We start from the raw sequence: 16,120 nt of genomic DNA on the forward strand, positions 1-16,120 counted from the left end.
AGTAGATTTAACACTGACCATTATCACTGGTCAGATCACACAGAGGAAACAAATGGATTAAAAACATGTTTGAGTCAGAACTTGAAAGTCGTCCAGATTCTGAAGTTCATCTTGTCAAGATATATGCTGGTCATAAAAACAGATGACTGCCTTTATAACTATCAATGATTAACTAGTGAAAGAGATTAGAATAATTGAAAACTGATTCTGACATTGTTGAAGAGAGCCTCGACACCAGCACACTGTGAGAGATCTCCATCCAACAACGCACATTGAGAGGACTGCAAGAGGCCAAGGGAGAGGAAGTACAAGTTGGTGAGTGACAATTTTAAAACACCAAAGGATAGCTGCTTTTGTTGAAAGTTTCCTGAGCTGCCATGTGTGTTCAGAGACTCTCAGAGATCCTGTGTCTCTGAGCTGCAACCACTGCTTCTGTTGGAGCTGCCTGCAGAAATTCTGGGAACAAAGAAGAAAAACTGTCCACTTCAAACTATTATATATGAGCATGTTCATTTTAATCCAACGCTGTTTTTTTAAACGTAATAAACTTTATGTGTTTGTCTTCCAACAGATACCTGGACAAAGTCATCATCCTGAACTGACTGCCAAAGTACATTTCCCTCTGAAAGACATCCTGACACCATCTGCTGGTGAATAAATGACATAGCAGAATTTCCTTCTGTTGATAATGCAACCTGGACAGAGGTGAGAGAATAAAGTAGATTTGGAGATTGTTGAACAGAGCTGATATCTCTGTTGGAAAACACGTTTGGAGTATATTAGAGGAGAGAAGTGGACAGACTGTAAGTTGGAGAGTCCTGCTCTTTAGAAATAACTTTAATATCAAATGGCTGAGAAAACCACTCTTGTTGAAAGTTTCCTGAGCTGTCATGTGTGTTCAGAGACTTTCAGAGATCCTGTGTCTCTGAGCTGCAACCACAGTTTCTGTTCGAGCTGCCTGCAGAAATTCTGGAAACAGAGTAAGAACAAAAACTGTCCCATTTGTAAAAGAAAGTCTTCTAAAAAACATCCTTTGGTGAACTTTGCTCTGAAGGAGCTGGCTGATTCCTTTGCTGAGAGACAGAAAGCTGGATCATCTGAGACAGAAAAAGGAGAGAAGAAGGTGGAGGTGGTGTGTAGTAAACATCAAGAAGAGCCTAGATTGTTCTGTAAGGATGAAGATAGAGCTGTGTGTCCTGTCTGTGAGTTTTCTCTCCACCAGAGTCACAAGGTGGTTCCTGTAGAACAAGCAGTCAGTGAGCTGAAGGACCTGCTGAAATCTGACTTAGAGTCTCTGCAGAACAAGAGGGACAAATACAAACGAGTGGAGACAACATACAATGAAGTGATTCAACTGTCCAAGAAGCAGCTGCTGTCCACAGAGAGGAAGATCAGAGCAGAGTTCAACCAGCTCCATCAGTTCCTGAAAGAGGAAGAGGAGTCCAGACTGACAGCTCTGAGGGAGGAAGAGGAGCAGAAGGGGAAGACTATTAGCAGAGAGATGAAGAGCATTCAGGAGCACATTTCCTGTCTGTCACACAGTATCTCTGCTGTTGAAAAAGAGCTGCAGAAACACAACGTGCCCTTCCTCCGCAGTTATAAAGCCACTCAGAGCAGAGCCAGAGTCCAGAGATCACTGTCAGACCCACAGCTGCTCTCAGGAGCGCTGACAGATGTGGCCAAACACCTGGGCAACCTGTCCTTCAGAGTCTGGGAGAAGATGAAGGACAAGGTCCACTTCAGTCCTGTCATTCTGGACCCAAACACTGCAGCCAACAGGCTCTATATGTCTGATGATCTGACCAGTGTGAGAAATGGAGACAAATCTCAGCAGCTTCCTGATAATCCGGAGAGATGCTCTATGTATGCTACTGTACTGGGCTCTGAGGGCTTCAGCTCAGGCAAACACAGCTGGGAGGTGGAGGTTGGAGATCATCCTGACTGGAATATAGGTTTAACTAAAGAGTCAGCTGACAGGAAAGGAAAGAGATTTGCCACACCAAAATATGGAATCTGGTGTTTATTGCATCGCAGTGGAAAATACATTCATGGACAGCCAAACTCATTAAATCCATGTTTCCTTTTGTAAAGTCATTTGATGGATTAACCTGCTGTATACAAAGAAGCTAGCACCCTGATGAAGGCCAATCATCAGAAAACATGCGAGGGGCAAAGCATGGCGTATTGGAGCTGAGCAACGGGTTTGAGTCTCACTTAGAAACACTCAGGACTCACATTTACCTTTCTCCAACTCCAGTGCAGCATCATAACAAATAGAAAGTAGCTTCAAAATTAAAAGGAATAATGCATTACATCATTTACTGAAAAATACACATTTATTCATTTTGATGCTTTCTCTTTATTTACTCAAAACCCCAATCATCCAGTCGTTGATCAGGTGTGTTGTTTAAAGGTGTATTAAAACAGCCTCAATGAAGAGGACATTACTGAGGGTTTATACACACAGACACATGACATTCTGAATGATTTGCTCTGTAGGAGAGTTTCACTAAGATTTACTACTTTCACTATTACATTTATTAGTTGTGTAACATACTGAGTGCAGTCTTCGCATGACCAAGGCCAAAAGGGTGGGTGGAGGTGGTCCGGAGGCGGGATTCGGGCGGACGACCCGGGGGCAAGGCAGAGGACGAGAAGGGTGTCTCGGGCGGACGACCCGGGGGCAAGGCAGAGGACGAGACAGAGCACGGACAGGCCTTGTGGCAAGGGAACTCCGGAGGCCCGAGACATGGGCGGAGGCAAGGGCGTAGACCATGGCGAGGGAACTCTGGAGGACGACCCGGAGGACAGTGGAATAGCTCCGGAGGGCGGCGAGACAGTTCCGGAGGATGGCCTGGAAGGCAACGAGACAGCTCCGGAGGACGGCGAGACAGCGCCGGAGGACAGCGAAACGGCTCCGGAGGTTGGCCTGGAAGGCGGCGAGACGCCTCTGGAGGACGGGCTGTAGGACGGACTGGAGGACGACGGGCTGGAGGACGACTGGCTGGAGGCCGGCGGGCTGGAGGACGACTGGCTGGAGGCCGGCGAGCTGGAGGCTGGCGGGACCGCTCCGGAGGAAAGTAAGGAGGACCTGGAGCAGGAGGCGGCAGGGCCACCGAGGAGACAGGAGCACCAGTCAGAGGGACCCCCACAAGAGGCAGGTGCAGGGGCCGGCAGCACCACCGACGGGACATGAACTAGAGTCGGCGGGGTCCCCGACTGGACAGGGACATGGGTTGGTGGGACCACCAACGGTACAGGTGTCGGAGGGACCACCGACTTGATGGGGTGAGGAGTTGGCGGGGCCCCCGGCGGAACAGGTGACGGCGGGACCACCATCGGAACAGGTGACGGCGGGACCCCCATCGGAACAGGTGGCGGCGGGACCCCATCGGAACAATAGCAGGTGTTGGCGGGACCCCCTTCGGAACAATAGCAGGTGTTGGCGAGACTCCCATCGGAACAGCTGACGGCGGGACCCCCAACTGAGCAGGAGTTGGCGAGACCCCCATCGGAACAGGTGATGGCGGGACCCCCAACGGAGTAGGAACAGGCGAGACTGGAGGCGACTGGACAGGCGAGACCGGAGGCGAGGCCGGAGTCGACAGGGCCGCCGACAGGGCAGGCGTCTGGAGTCGACTGGACCGGAGAGGCCGGAGTCGACAGGACAGGCCAGGCCGGAGTCCACTGGACAGGCCAGGCCGGAGTCCACTGGACAGGCCAGGCCGGAGTCCACTGGACAGGCCAGGCCGGAGTCCACTGGACAGGCCAGGCAAATCATCTCAAACACATTCTTTAGATTGCATTACATCTTAGACATGAGTCTTTCAGCTCTTTACAGCCCAACTTTTGTTTTGATTTGCTCTTCTATCATGAAACCTGGTTGTGTAAGTTATTAACACAGAACTAAGTAAAAATGTTTTTTGCAACAATCTTTAAATTCTCAGTTATCTAATCCCTTCCTTTGTCAACTAGATTTAGACAAAAACTCAGCTGCTACAAAAATACTCGCAGGGTAACATTAGTATCTGTATGAGTGCAGAAACATTTAATGTAAAAAACAAATCAGTGTCAGCTCCTGCACGTTCTTTCTGTTCATGAAGCACAGCCTCCAGGAAGTAGATTCTGTTTAATGAGCCGATTTGCAGCATCTATTCTACGCTTTCCCCTCTCATCCTGAACAGGTCATCCTCCTGGTCAAACATCAGAGGAAGGCTGAAGATGGGAACTCCCTGCTAGATGGCCTCTTGAAGTGTGTTGTTGACCTTCTGATGTGACCACTCAAGCTCTGCTATCTCCTCAGTGTAAATTAATTGTTAATCTAATTCCTTTATTCAAATATTGGAGTCGTTACATGTTCTGATCCTGATCTCTTCATGTTAGGTCACATTTAAGTAAGCCTAGGTTACATATCTCTCCCTGTGTCAGATGTTTCTCTCCAAATTATAGTCACATGACACAGACATGAAGGACTGTGGGCCGACAGCTGATAGGGGTTAGGACTGGCCCGGTGTCCTCTGCCATGCAAGAACAGGGAGAAAGAAAGTCTTCAATGATAAGTTATATCCAGAGGTGGAAGAAGTACTCAGATCTTGTACCTAAGTAACGTAAAGTACTCATTATTTCGGAATAATGTTTATTTTATGTTTTGATCATAATTATTGATGCACTATAGTGTTTATCATTGCGCTGGAACTCATTTAAACTATTTAATTTACTTCAGGGTAGTTTTTGAATTTAGTCCAGGTCCAAACTAAAGACTTATTCAAGAGTTGATTGGGTTTTATATAAGTTTTCCATATCTGTAAAGTAATTTAATGTATTAGATAAAGGTAGTGGAATAAAAGTACAATATTTACTTCTGAATTGTAGTTTGGTAAAATTACAAAGTAGCACAAAATGGAGATATTGATGATGACAAATTATTTTTAGACATGTATGTTGTTTTACTGCAGGGAGCAAGTGATTTAATACATCCATTTAAATTTGTTACAATGTTTCTTCATTAGCCGTTAGTATGTGACATTTTCAGTACTGTATACATGGACAATAACATTTATAGTTATTGAAAATGACATTTTTTAAATTGATCTAAGGGTAATTACAGCTGTAAAATTAAGTTGAGTATTTTAAATGCTGCTTCAGAAAACTTTTGATTAAATAATTAGCAGTTTTATTTGAAAATATGTCTATAAGCTTGATTTCTATTTTTCACGTACATCTGTCAAATAGCCATGTGACAAATTACAGAGAACATAAATGATGAACTTCAATTGTACAACAAACGTTTACGATAACGGAGGTTACGATTTGATGGAGGGGTTTTGATTCTCACTTAGAAACAGTCAGAACTCACATTGACTTTTATCCTACTCCACTGCAGCATTAAAATATAAAAAAAATATCTTCAAAATAAAATATTGATCAGTTTTGTAATTTGAAGGTGTAACAGTGTGTTATGAACAGCCTTTGAACATTGAACATTTTATTTCTGTTACTTACTTACACAAGGGTTATTGTTGCATGCATAGGTTGATCAATAGCAGCACTATTTTGCAGTTTTTGATAGATTTTTTTTTTTTTCCTTTACAAAAACGCCATTATGTTTCACAGACATACTGTGTGTCTTTGTATTTAGGTAATGCATCACTGTTAGTACACAGACTCTACAGTCTTTTCCTGCACGCTGTATGGCATTCTGCTCAGGACGAAGACCTGGGTGTTTTGAGAATTGTAGTTTCACCTGTCACTTTATAAGACAGAATACCTAGGGTTTGCAACTGCATAACGATTACTTGTACTTTTGATACCTAATACACATTTTGTGTGCACCTATTTTGATCAAAGTAACATCTTGAATGCATGAGCTGTACTTCTGAAGGGGTATATTGTGGTATTGCAAGAGTTGGAAGAGGTACTCAGATCCTCAGGTTAAAGTAGAAATACTATGATCTGTAAATACTTATCACAAGTATCCTGAATTCTAAATGTTACATAAGTAGAAGTACAGAAGTATTGTAAGCTAACTCATACTATCAAAAGTAAAATAACTCACTATGCGGCATGGCTCTTTTCACAGTGTTAAATTATCCAGGAATATTGTTTTATCCAGTTTCTTAACACTAATAAATACATGGTGGAGCAGCATGTTGCCTGTAGTTTATCAATATTGAGCCCAATGTTTATGTACTTTTATTAGTCTACTAGGTTTATATATTTGTGGAACAGTAGGCTTACTCCATTATATCTTATCATTTCACATGTTTTTGTGTACAAGTAACTATACGTGTCTAATAAATGTAGCAGGTAAAAAGTCCAACATTTCTCAAAAATGTTGTGGAGTAAAAGTATTTGAAGTAACATAAAATGTGAATACTGAAGCTAAGTACAATTATCTCTAAATAGTACTAAGTACTATACCCCCAGACACCACCCCCCCAAAAAACAGCCCCATCTACAGTATTTTTCACCTTGCAACGGCTAAATATACATGAGTAAATCAACTTAAATCCTTTCCAACACCAGGTATTTCTTCCTTTGTTGGTATAGAACGTGATTTTTTTTCTTCTAACCCTATCCTTATTTATTATTTTTTAAAATAATGTCACTTAATGTTGTGGAGATGACGCTCTTACTCTGAAAATCTAAGTGCTTGTAGGTCTGTGAGGTAAACAAACGACCGGAAGCCATTTGATGTTAGCCCGGATATGGCACTGGTTTTCAAGTATGTTTACTCAAAATGAAAGCTGTGTTAAGCAGGTAGTATTTTTCAGCGTGTTCATTTTGGTGTAGTATCAGTTCTACGAATCATTTGAGATTTTCACAGTTTATCAAGCTAACACCATTTTAGCTAACAGCTAGCTCTTCAATGTAGCAGAAGATTGAAAGTAAGTGGAAACCACGCTAAGCTACACTTGTTCGACGTGAGCATGACTACAACCTTATAGTTATAGCCGGACCTCCTACTGTGAGTATACGTGTTAGGTTATTTGCCGCAAACTAGTATCTGTAGCTACTGTTTATTTTGCTGGTGATTTGTGTGATAGTGTTTTCCAGCAGTGTAATTTAGGGAAATACATTTACTCAAGTATTTTACTTGAGTACGTTTTTGGGGTACTTTTACTTTACATTTTACTTTACTTGTCGTTGCATGTAAAACACGAATTGCAGAAAATAAAGAATAATACAAACATCTCAAAACAAGGTAAAAAAAACCTAAAAGATGGAAAATATGAAAGTCAACCGTGAAGAAAGATTCTGTCCAATAAAACACTATTGAGGGGCCAATTTACAGCTAACACAGTATAAAAGTGGGAAATTATTTATATTTAGTTTGCCAAAATGGCATATTAATGTAAAATGTACAGTGTGAAGTTATAAGATCGATTAACAAAAGATGCTATATATATATGCCAATCTTGTACTCTTTCTCCACTACATGTATTCAACAAAATAAGTTAATAATTACTTTACAGATTTAGATTATTACCTCAAACAAAATATAAATAAACTAATAGGTAAACTATGCTATATAATTATACGTTTTAATGTCCAGCAGCAGTATATGAAATAATGAAGTAAAGTAATTTAATATATACAGTATATATATGAATCATATATACTGTATATATTAAATTATTATTATTAAAGTTATTTTGCTTAATGTCCATTTAAGAATCATAATGATTCTAAAATGGACATTAAGCAAAATAAGTTTTATTTTTGGTATGTAAGGTTTTTTGATGCCACTAATTTTGTACTTTTACTTAAGTGCATTTTAAATGCATGACTTTTACTTGTAAAAAAGTATTTTTACTCTGTAGTATTTTAACTTTTACTTAGGTACACTTACACCACCAATGCTTTCTTAAAACCTGTGAAACCTGTAAAAACTTCCTGTTTGATGGCTAGGCGCCACAAGAGGTAAGTGACACAAACATGCATATTTTTAAAAGTTGGTTAAAGCCCCGCTTCATCAAAGTGTGTACAATAAAGAGTGCCCATCTCTGAGATAACACAAATACATACATTCCTAAAATCAGATATGGATCGGGTAACAGTGTGGAACAAAAATATGAACACACTAGGGTACATTTCTCAATATCCAATTCTTGCACTATGTCCCGTTGTTGTGGTTACTTTTTCAGAAGGATCTATATCCAGACTTTGACTTTCACATTGATCTCCTAAAGGATATGTTTTTTCAGTGCTCACCTTAAATATAGTTGTGTACAAAATTTAAAACATAAAGCCACATACACTAAGAAAGTCGTTTTCAGTAGTTAAGGGACATCTTATACTGAGTAGTTGAACTGAAGTTATTTTGATAAGAAGGTTACTCAACTAATCATCATTTTGTGTTTTAGCTTGTGAAATATGAAGATTGTTTTGGTGTTATATTTCCTATCCTGATAATTGCAGATAAGTTGCAGCCCACAATAATAAAGTAGATGCTGAATAAAATGTAACTTTTGCATTGTTTTGTTGCAGTGTTATTGAAGTTAGGGGGTGCTAATGTATCATTATTTCACTCTTTAATGAGAAGCCCCCTCTGTTGAACTGATAGAGTTGTTCTGTGAGCAAAGTTATTGTCTCAGTGGTTTATCATTAAATCCCTGAGCAAGTTCTGCTATTAATGTGTGATTTGTGTCCTATTGAATCTTTTTGCATGTTGTTTCATCTGCTAGGACTTGTCTCCATGGATATATAAGGCTCCAAGCAACACATTTGGATGTTTACAGAGGATGATGGATAACCACAAGAGCCACGTACCCTGTCAGTCGTGGGCAGGCCAGAATGGCTGGTCCTCTACTTCAACTCAAGGACCCCTCCTCGACGCTCTGCCCAGCTCTCAGCATCAACAACTGGGCTCATCTTCTGACCAGAGGCCCTTCTACCAGCACCAGCAGGAGTCCAGTCAGAGCTGTATGAGGGACCCAAGCACCATATCATCGGGAAACACCACTCACCACTCAGCTCTGTACAAAGCCTCTCAGATCAGCAGCAATCCGTCATCAAACACGCTGTTTGCCAACACTGCCATCCCGAGTTCCTCTCACATGAATCCCTTTGCCCAGCTAAACCCTCACACTTCATCTATGCTGCTCACTGCAAACCAAGGAAAAAACATCCTCCTACCATCTCTTCCCCAAACAAACCAATCACCACAGGCTTGTAGGCCCCAACATCCGCCGCTGCTATCCCCCCACGATCTTTTCAAAGCACCATTTCCACCTCAATTAACCAATCAGGGTTTACCCGATGGACTTCTGCCCATTAGCCTGCCATCATGTGGACAACGTGTAAGTACATCTCAAGCTACTTTTGAAGGAGTGAATGTGGAGTTTGCTGGTGTTGCTGGATACACTCATAGCCATGCTTCATCCATGTCTCAGGAGCAGCATCAGTGGATACCTTCCTCAAACTGCATGGGTAAGCTTTTTTATTTTTTAACCTTTGCTGTACTCTAGTACATTTGTCCTGTTTTGGAGGATGAAAAGCCTCTTTAGTGTTGTTAAACATGTTGCTTTTGGTTTGTCTAAAATATGTGTTTGTTGCTCATCCTTGGTATACTGCGACCAGATTTCTTCTTTATTTAATACCGCTCCTTTACTTAATTTCTGAATATCTCATGAAACAGATTTATGAACACCAAAATGCATACTATATTTTGTTAGCTGAGTGATGGATTGTCAAATGTTGTGACACGACACTCGTCTCTATCTCTTCTCCAATTCTACACTGTCATCGTCAACAAAAAGTGAAAATGCTACAAAAAAAAGAAAGCTACTGAATGTAATGTTTTGGAAATTGCACAACTTTAAATCGACTAAAACCTAGCCTGGTTTGGGACACAATTGCCACATTCTTTTACCATCTTTCACCAGAAATCTGGACCATGGCAATTAATTCGCAGCAGCTTAATTCAGAAAGACACTTTTCATTTCAAAAATATTTACGTGCTTTAAATTTTGCGTGCTTAAATTATTATCATTATATTTCTTCGATATTTGGCCCCCTATGAACGCAGCTCAACTGATGTACAGAGGGTTTGTGGTGATCAGTAATCAGGCAATATGAACAACTGCGTGTTAAGGGGACCTTTACAAAAAAAAAAAACCTGACCACACTCTAATGTCAGTGCAGACTACAGTGCTGTAACACATTTCATCATACAACTTGCGTGTCTTTTCCTCAGGAGCCGTACACGAGTCGGTCCCTGTCGCTGGTGCTCTTCCTAACAATGCGCCATCGCAAGAGGGCAACATGAGTTCACCGGTGAGGAAATGAACAGCACCGGAATGTATTTGAAAAGAAGGTTCTGTTGATTGGTGGTCTTATTTTGTACCCATCTTGACTGTTGTAATTGTTTTCACATGCGTCACGATATCTAGCTGTTTGTTCCTTTGAAAGTACAAGTCAGCAGCATCTACCAAACAAATGCTCCCCATTTTGCTACCATTATGTTATTTCAAGTTACAGATCTGTGTGGTTTCCCTTTTGATTGCATCTTCTTTAATTAACATGTTTATTCTTCTCTTAGGCCAGCAGTGAGAGACAACGTTTGGTGCTTTTGCAACAGCGTGCACAACTTCTTCAACAAGTGGCACAGTTGGATAAACTTGTAAGTGTGTTATAGATTTCTCTTTTTTTGTTTATTAAAGGTCAATCTTTTTTTGGGATAATTCATCCTATATAGATTATGAGACATACTTCCAGTTGACTTCACTTTCTCCCCCAATGAAGCTGGAATCCATACATCCAGAGGACAGCAGTGGTGGGCAGTCTCCACATGCAGCTATTCAGGTAGTTTTTCTTTTTAGATGTTGCTGTTTTATTTGATTTATACAAATGAAAATGTGTCATTTTGTGTATTTTTCTTCACTTTTAGTCTCCATCATCAATGGAAATATCATTTCAATGTGAACAAGATAAGACCAGTGATGCACAGCAGGTTCAACTGCAGTCAAAGGTAGCCCCACATCAAAATATTAACCAACACCAAAAGATGCCCTTTATTTTAAATGTTAGGCTAAACCTGAATGATAGTCAAGGCTCAACTCTATTACTGTTAAATGTCTCTTTAATTATTTGGTTTTTCAGCCACATATATCAACGGATTATTCATCGCCTGCGTCCCAGGAAGAGCCAATGTCATCTAACAGCAAATCAGACGTAATAACCCATATCAAACGTTTTAAGTATTATTCAGAAGTTCATCATTTCAATGTGATTTGTCAGGGCAGCAGTTACAGTGTATTTGTGGTACGCACTGTTGAAATGTGACTCTTGATATTTCATATTAGGTCAGTTATGTCATTAACTAAAGTATTTGGTTGAAACAATTTTGGTCAATAATTAACTTGTCAAGAAAGAAGGAAAAGAAAGATGACAAGACATTTGTGGTTGCAGCATGCCACTTTTTTCCTAATATTATGGTAAAATGAATATCTTTGTATTTTGACTATTCAAAGACATTTCATTGCATTGCTGTTTTCCAGTCTATATTGCTAAATTATCCTCGAATGCTGACCAAGTCTTTATTTATCTATAGCATAAACATTTACTGAAAATTAAAGGGCCCGAATACTTGCAAAAGGGTTCAAACATCTCCTCGTTAAACAAGGCAAGTTGCTGTTGCTGCAGTAGTAGACTGGCCAAAAGGATATACAAATTATACATATCAATTACATTTGCAATACACTGTACATTATCAACACTATCGATGTTACCACATGGCATTCTCCCTCTGGTGTTACATTTAGCCACTGGAGCTAGCCGTCAGTAATATAAAATGGATTTATTATATATATATATATATATAAAATATAATAAAAGGTTGAATAAGCTCAATGTTTGGCATTCAAACTCTGCTAGTTATGGCGCTTTTGAAGAATATGTAGGCAGCAGGAAGGCAGTAATCATATATATGATTATTTTATACTATATTGTATTAATATGCATGATATATTACATGATAATAGCAGAGCAAGAACAATATGTGAATGGTGACAATTATCACTAGAAGACACTAACGTTGAACTTTGAACGTTGAAGTGCACTTGTATGCAGATAATACATTAAAAAATAATAATATATAGAACCTCTATAAAATGCCAGAATACAATTTTATTTAATAATAAAAATATACAATTTAAGTCTAAAAATACTTACATGTACTTACATTTTCTGCATCACAGAATGTCCATGACCTAATTTCCACTGATTTATTCTATTTTATTTTTTATTTTTAAGGAAAATGAGTCAGCTGAGTCAGAGGATGACGGTGACTCTGATTACTTCCCTGACAGTGATGTGGACTTTTTTGATTCCCCAATCCAACCTGACGGTAGCTCTTCAGATGAATTCAATCACAGCAGACCCTCAACCCCCACAAACAAAGAACCCTCTCCGACAGTAAAAACAGAAGATAAATCAGAAAGTTCCATGTCCGAGGACAACACTGACAGTCCCCCAAAACAGACTCATGCAATTATTCAGAAAGAAAAGTCTTCTGACACTGTAGTGTTGCCATGTTCTAGTTCTAAAGCAAGACGTGTTTATGACAAGAGGAATTATTGTTTGTTCTGCACTAAGCCAGTATCTAAAATGTCACGACATCTTGAAAGGAACCACAGTGACAAAAAAGAGGTCGCAGCTGTATTTCAATTCCCTCTGAAATCAAAAGAAAGACAAAGGATATGGAACAGATTGATAAATGAAGGAAACTTTGCTCATAACAAAGATGTCTTGAAATCAGGACAGGGCCAACTTGCTGCCCGAAAAAGACCGAGCAAAACTAAAAAAGGCAAAGACTTTCTCCATTGCCTTCACTGTCGAGGTCTTTATCTGAAGAAACCTTTGTACCGACACATGAAAGTGTGCCCAGAGAGAGAGAAGAACGAGAATGTGTTTGGAAGGAAGAATATCGCGTCTCGGTGTGCGCTTGAAACTTTAGGAGATCTTGGCATTACTGATGGTTTGAGGAACATTCTGTCCGATATGATATACGACGATGTGACGCAAACTGTCATGGGAGACGAAGTCATCTTGCAGTTTGGCGAGCTCCTGTTCAATCATCACGGTCCTGATCCGAAAAAACATGACTATATAAGACAAAACCTTCGACAGTTAGCAAGACTTCTACTAGAAGCTAAAAAAATCACCACTCTGGAGAAACTGGAGGACTTCTTTCTCCCTTCGTGCTTCCCACATGTGGTGTCTGCAGTAAACGTCCTGGCAGGCTACAATGCAGAAAACAAAACGTACGGAAGACCTTCACTTGCAATCAAGCTTGGCTACCACCTACAGAAGGCTTGTGGTATTGTTGAGCGGAACGCAGTAAAGTCTGGTGATGAGAGATCGGCAGAGTCTGCGAGAAACTTCCTCTCTCTGTACAAGAGAAAATGGAACAAGCATATTTCTGCAGGTGCATTAACAGCCATCAGGAAAACCAAACTGAAAAGGGCGAAGAAGGTGCCGTTTGCTCAAGATGTGATGCGCCTGAATATCCACGTGGAGAATACTCACCTTCTCACTGAAAAAAAACTCAGAGAAAGCCCTTCTGCAGAGAACTATGCTGCGTTGGCCAATGTAATACTCTGCCGGACAATATTTTTCAACAGGAGAAGTGTTTCAGAGGTATCGACAGTGGAAATAACGGCTTTTGAGTCGCGGCAAAAGTCAAACTTGCAAGAGGGCATGGACATATCCGTTACTGATTTGGAAAGAAAAATGTGCAGGTTCTTTGTGAGAATCGACATACGAGGGAAGTGTGGCAGAACGGTTCCGGTTTTACTCAAACCATCACTCGAGTCAGCTATGGAGCTTCTTGTAAATGTACGTGAGCCATGTGGAGTCCCCAGTCAGAATCCTTACCTGTTTGGCCGACCCAATGCACTGACTTACTACGCCGGGGCACAGTGCATCCAGAGATACGTCAAAGAATGTGGAGCTAAAGACCCTGAAGCGCTGACATCCTCAAAGATCCGGAAGCATTACGGGAAAATGCTACAACTGATGAACCTGAATGAAGATGAGGCCGACCAAATTTTAGGCCCCAACAATCAAGTACGAAACCTTGGACAGCACGATGATGTGGAAATGCATTCTGATGGTAGGTTATTTCTTTTTTAGGATGATTTACTTGTGAAAATGTAAAATAATTCTGATTCCGATGACTTTACTGCGATTCAGTTAACTTCAAATGGAAATTTCTCACCGGCAAATCAACTCGGAACATAAAGTTCAGACATATTCCATATAAAATGTGCATCTATTAAAAGGAGTTCAAAAGGAGTCAGTGTGGTTTATTGTGGTGTCAAGAGCGATTTATGATCATCACAGTGATTTAGGGCAAGCACTAAGTTTTATCCTAATGCAAAACCTGTGTATTATGCTGCAGTGTTTTGAGAATATCCCCCATAAAAGGCACAAGACGCGCATCTTTTTTTATTGTGAATTGCTGTTGTAATTCACTTTCACAATCTGGTGGGTGTGATGTTTTCAGCGTATATCTGCGCAATGTTCAAATCTATAACCTACTAAATATCTTTCTAAATCAACCATTGCAATCTAAAGTTCTAGAATTAGGAGCATCAGCATTCATTTTAGTATAAAAGTTACTTTAAATGACATAGGAATCTGGAATATAGCTGAGGCCAGGTTGGAGGAGTTGCATCTCCAAAAAAAACTTTTTTATTGACTTTAGAAACAAAAAACAGAAAAATTTGTCCATTTTGTATCAAAGGCATTATTACTATGATCAATTGTCGTAATATGACTCAAAATTGAAAACAACGCTGGGGAGCTGAGCTGTACTTTTTGTCGAATATCTTTGGCCTTTGTGTGGGAAATGTAGTTCATCTTTCTCGTTTTTTCTTCAACACAGAGAGAGGACAACAAGCTGCATCCTGGGATAACAATGAGCTTTCCGGTGCAGGCTGTGGACCAACAAGCGCCAACACGACTGTAACTTCAAAGTATTTCAAATCAGAAAAAAAAGGTAAAATGGTGAACGATCATGATCAATCATTCTATCAATTCATTTGTATATATGGTTCCTCTTTGGTTTAGAATGTCTTGTACAACAAAAATAATCAAGGAGGGGGAAAAGTAGGAGTTCTTACTTATCGTCCATTCCATTGGCTGAGCTTGATGTGATGTTAAAATATGGCACACAAAAAGAAAAAATGTCCGGTGAAGATAAATATCATTTATAGGGGTTGGAGGCTTTACGAATAAATGTGCATAACAGTATGGAGAGTTGTGTGTGAAAAAACAGTATTTTGTTATTTTGAAGATTGGCGACTCGTTTCTCTTTTTAACCCACAGGCTCCAAAATTCAGGGCAAACATAAATGGGAGGAAGCAGAGGTCCTTGCTGTTGAAAGACACATGATGCGGTTAATTAAAGAGCACAAGGTGCCTCAGAAGGACGAATGCGTTCAGTGTCTTGAAGCAGAGCCAGAAGCACTGAGGACCCGTTCATGGAAAGGTGTCAAGGACTATGTCAGAAACAGGATCACTGCCCAAAAAAGGACCCAAAAACAGTAACTGTTATATGGGCAACTAGAACCACAGCAGAGAAATGGACAATTTCATCCGTTAGAAGTGGGATATTTGGTCAATGGCAAAAACAAGCAACTTTTTTCTCTTCCATTTTCTCATCCTTGCCACCCTCTGTTCCTCCTTTTTATTTTGTTTGTTCATTCTCATTCGGAGTGACTTGTGTGACATGGTGGGCATTTACATCGGTTAGGATGACCAAGAATAGATTTGAATTTGTATTATTTCTATTTTTGTTAATTGTTTCTGTTTCATGTTATTAAGTTAATTTGGACAGAGACAGCTCACGGACATTGACAAATAACGTGTCTAAGGAGCTGGTTAGCTTCGGTGAAGTTTCCTGTATACTGTATTTTGTTATTCATGTTTTTGTGGTGCCACAATAAATATTTTCTGATTCTTATTAATAGCATGTCAATGTTTATATTTTTATGTGCCACAGTAATATTTTTACTTTGATAGTTTACAGGTTTTTAAATATTTCGCGTTTTAGTTCAAATAATGGATTTATTGTATCCCATGTATTGCAGGCTATTACTTTGAAAGGAAACGCG

General features: G+C 40.0%; 2 protein-coding genes across 5 annotated transcripts; both read left to right on the forward strand.

Moving 5' to 3' along the window:
- The first annotated feature begins 139 nt into the window (after positions 1-139).
- LOC134873298 (E3 ubiquitin-protein ligase TRIM35-like) lies at positions 140-3,196 on the forward strand. Its single transcript, XM_063896790.1, has 4 exons — positions 140-315; positions 572-2,075; positions 2,583-2,923; positions 2,969-3,196. The coding sequence occupies exons 2-4, from the start codon at positions 848-850 to the stop codon at positions 3,194-3,196; spliced, it is 1,797 nt and encodes a 598-aa protein (XP_063752860.1). The 5' UTR covers positions 140-315; positions 572-847.
- A 3,502-nt stretch (positions 3,197-6,698) lies between these two features.
- Positions 6,699-15,969, forward strand: LOC134874002 (uncharacterized). 4 transcript variants are annotated; one of them, XM_063897955.1, is made up of 11 exons: positions 6,699-6,967; positions 8,688-9,302; positions 9,396-9,432; positions 10,199-10,278; positions 10,544-10,624; positions 10,747-10,806; positions 10,892-10,972; positions 11,104-11,175; positions 12,256-14,116; positions 14,891-15,004; positions 15,334-15,969. In XM_063897955.1, the coding sequence occupies exons 2-11, from the start codon at positions 8,745-8,747 to the stop codon at positions 15,552-15,554; spliced, it is 3,165 nt and encodes a 1,054-aa protein (XP_063754025.1). In that variant the 5' UTR covers positions 6,699-6,967; positions 8,688-8,744; the 3' UTR covers positions 15,555-15,969. The 4 variants fall into 4 exon arrangements, with proteins under 4 accessions (XP_063754025.1, XP_063754023.1, XP_063754024.1 ...); XM_063897953.1 differs by having other exon boundaries at positions 8,688-9,432; XM_063897954.1 differs by lacking the exon at positions 11,104-11,175 and having other exon boundaries at positions 8,688-9,432.
- Positions 15,970-16,120: the final 151 nt, after the last annotated feature.

Source organism: Eleginops maclovinus, chromosome 12, assembly GCF_036324505.1.
Source record: "Eleginops maclovinus isolate JMC-PN-2008 ecotype Puerto Natales chromosome 12, JC_Emac_rtc_rv5, whole genome shotgun sequence".
In the NCBI taxonomy this organism is placed as follows: Eukaryota; Metazoa; Chordata; class Actinopteri; order Perciformes; family Eleginopidae; genus Eleginops; species Eleginops maclovinus.

Bases quoted from the DNA above. Each gene is read 5' to 3' on its own strand.
- LOC134873298 (XM_063896790.1), top strand. From the start codon at position 848: ATGGCTGAGAAAACCACTCTTGTTGAAAGTTTCCTGAGCTGTCATGTG. The intron at 2,076-2,582 runs GTTTCCTTTTGT...CGCATGACCAAG, and splicing joins GCCAAACTCATTAAATCCAT to GCCAAAAGGGTGGGTGGAGG. The intron at 2,924-2,968 runs GTTGGCCTGGAA...GACGGGCTGTAG, and splicing joins ACAGCGAAACGGCTCCGGAG to GACGGACTGGAGGACGACGG.
- LOC134874002 (XM_063897953.1), top strand. From the start codon at position 8,745: ATGATGGATAACCACAAGAGCCACGTACCCTGTCAGTCGTGGGCAGGC. The intron at 10,279-10,543 runs GTGAGGAAATGA...TTCTTCTCTTAG, and splicing joins AGGGCAACATGAGTTCACCG to GCCAGCAGTGAGAGACAACG. The intron at 10,625-10,746 runs GTAAGTGTGTTA...CCCCCAATGAAG, and splicing joins TGGCACAGTTGGATAAACTT to CTGGAATCCATACATCCAGA.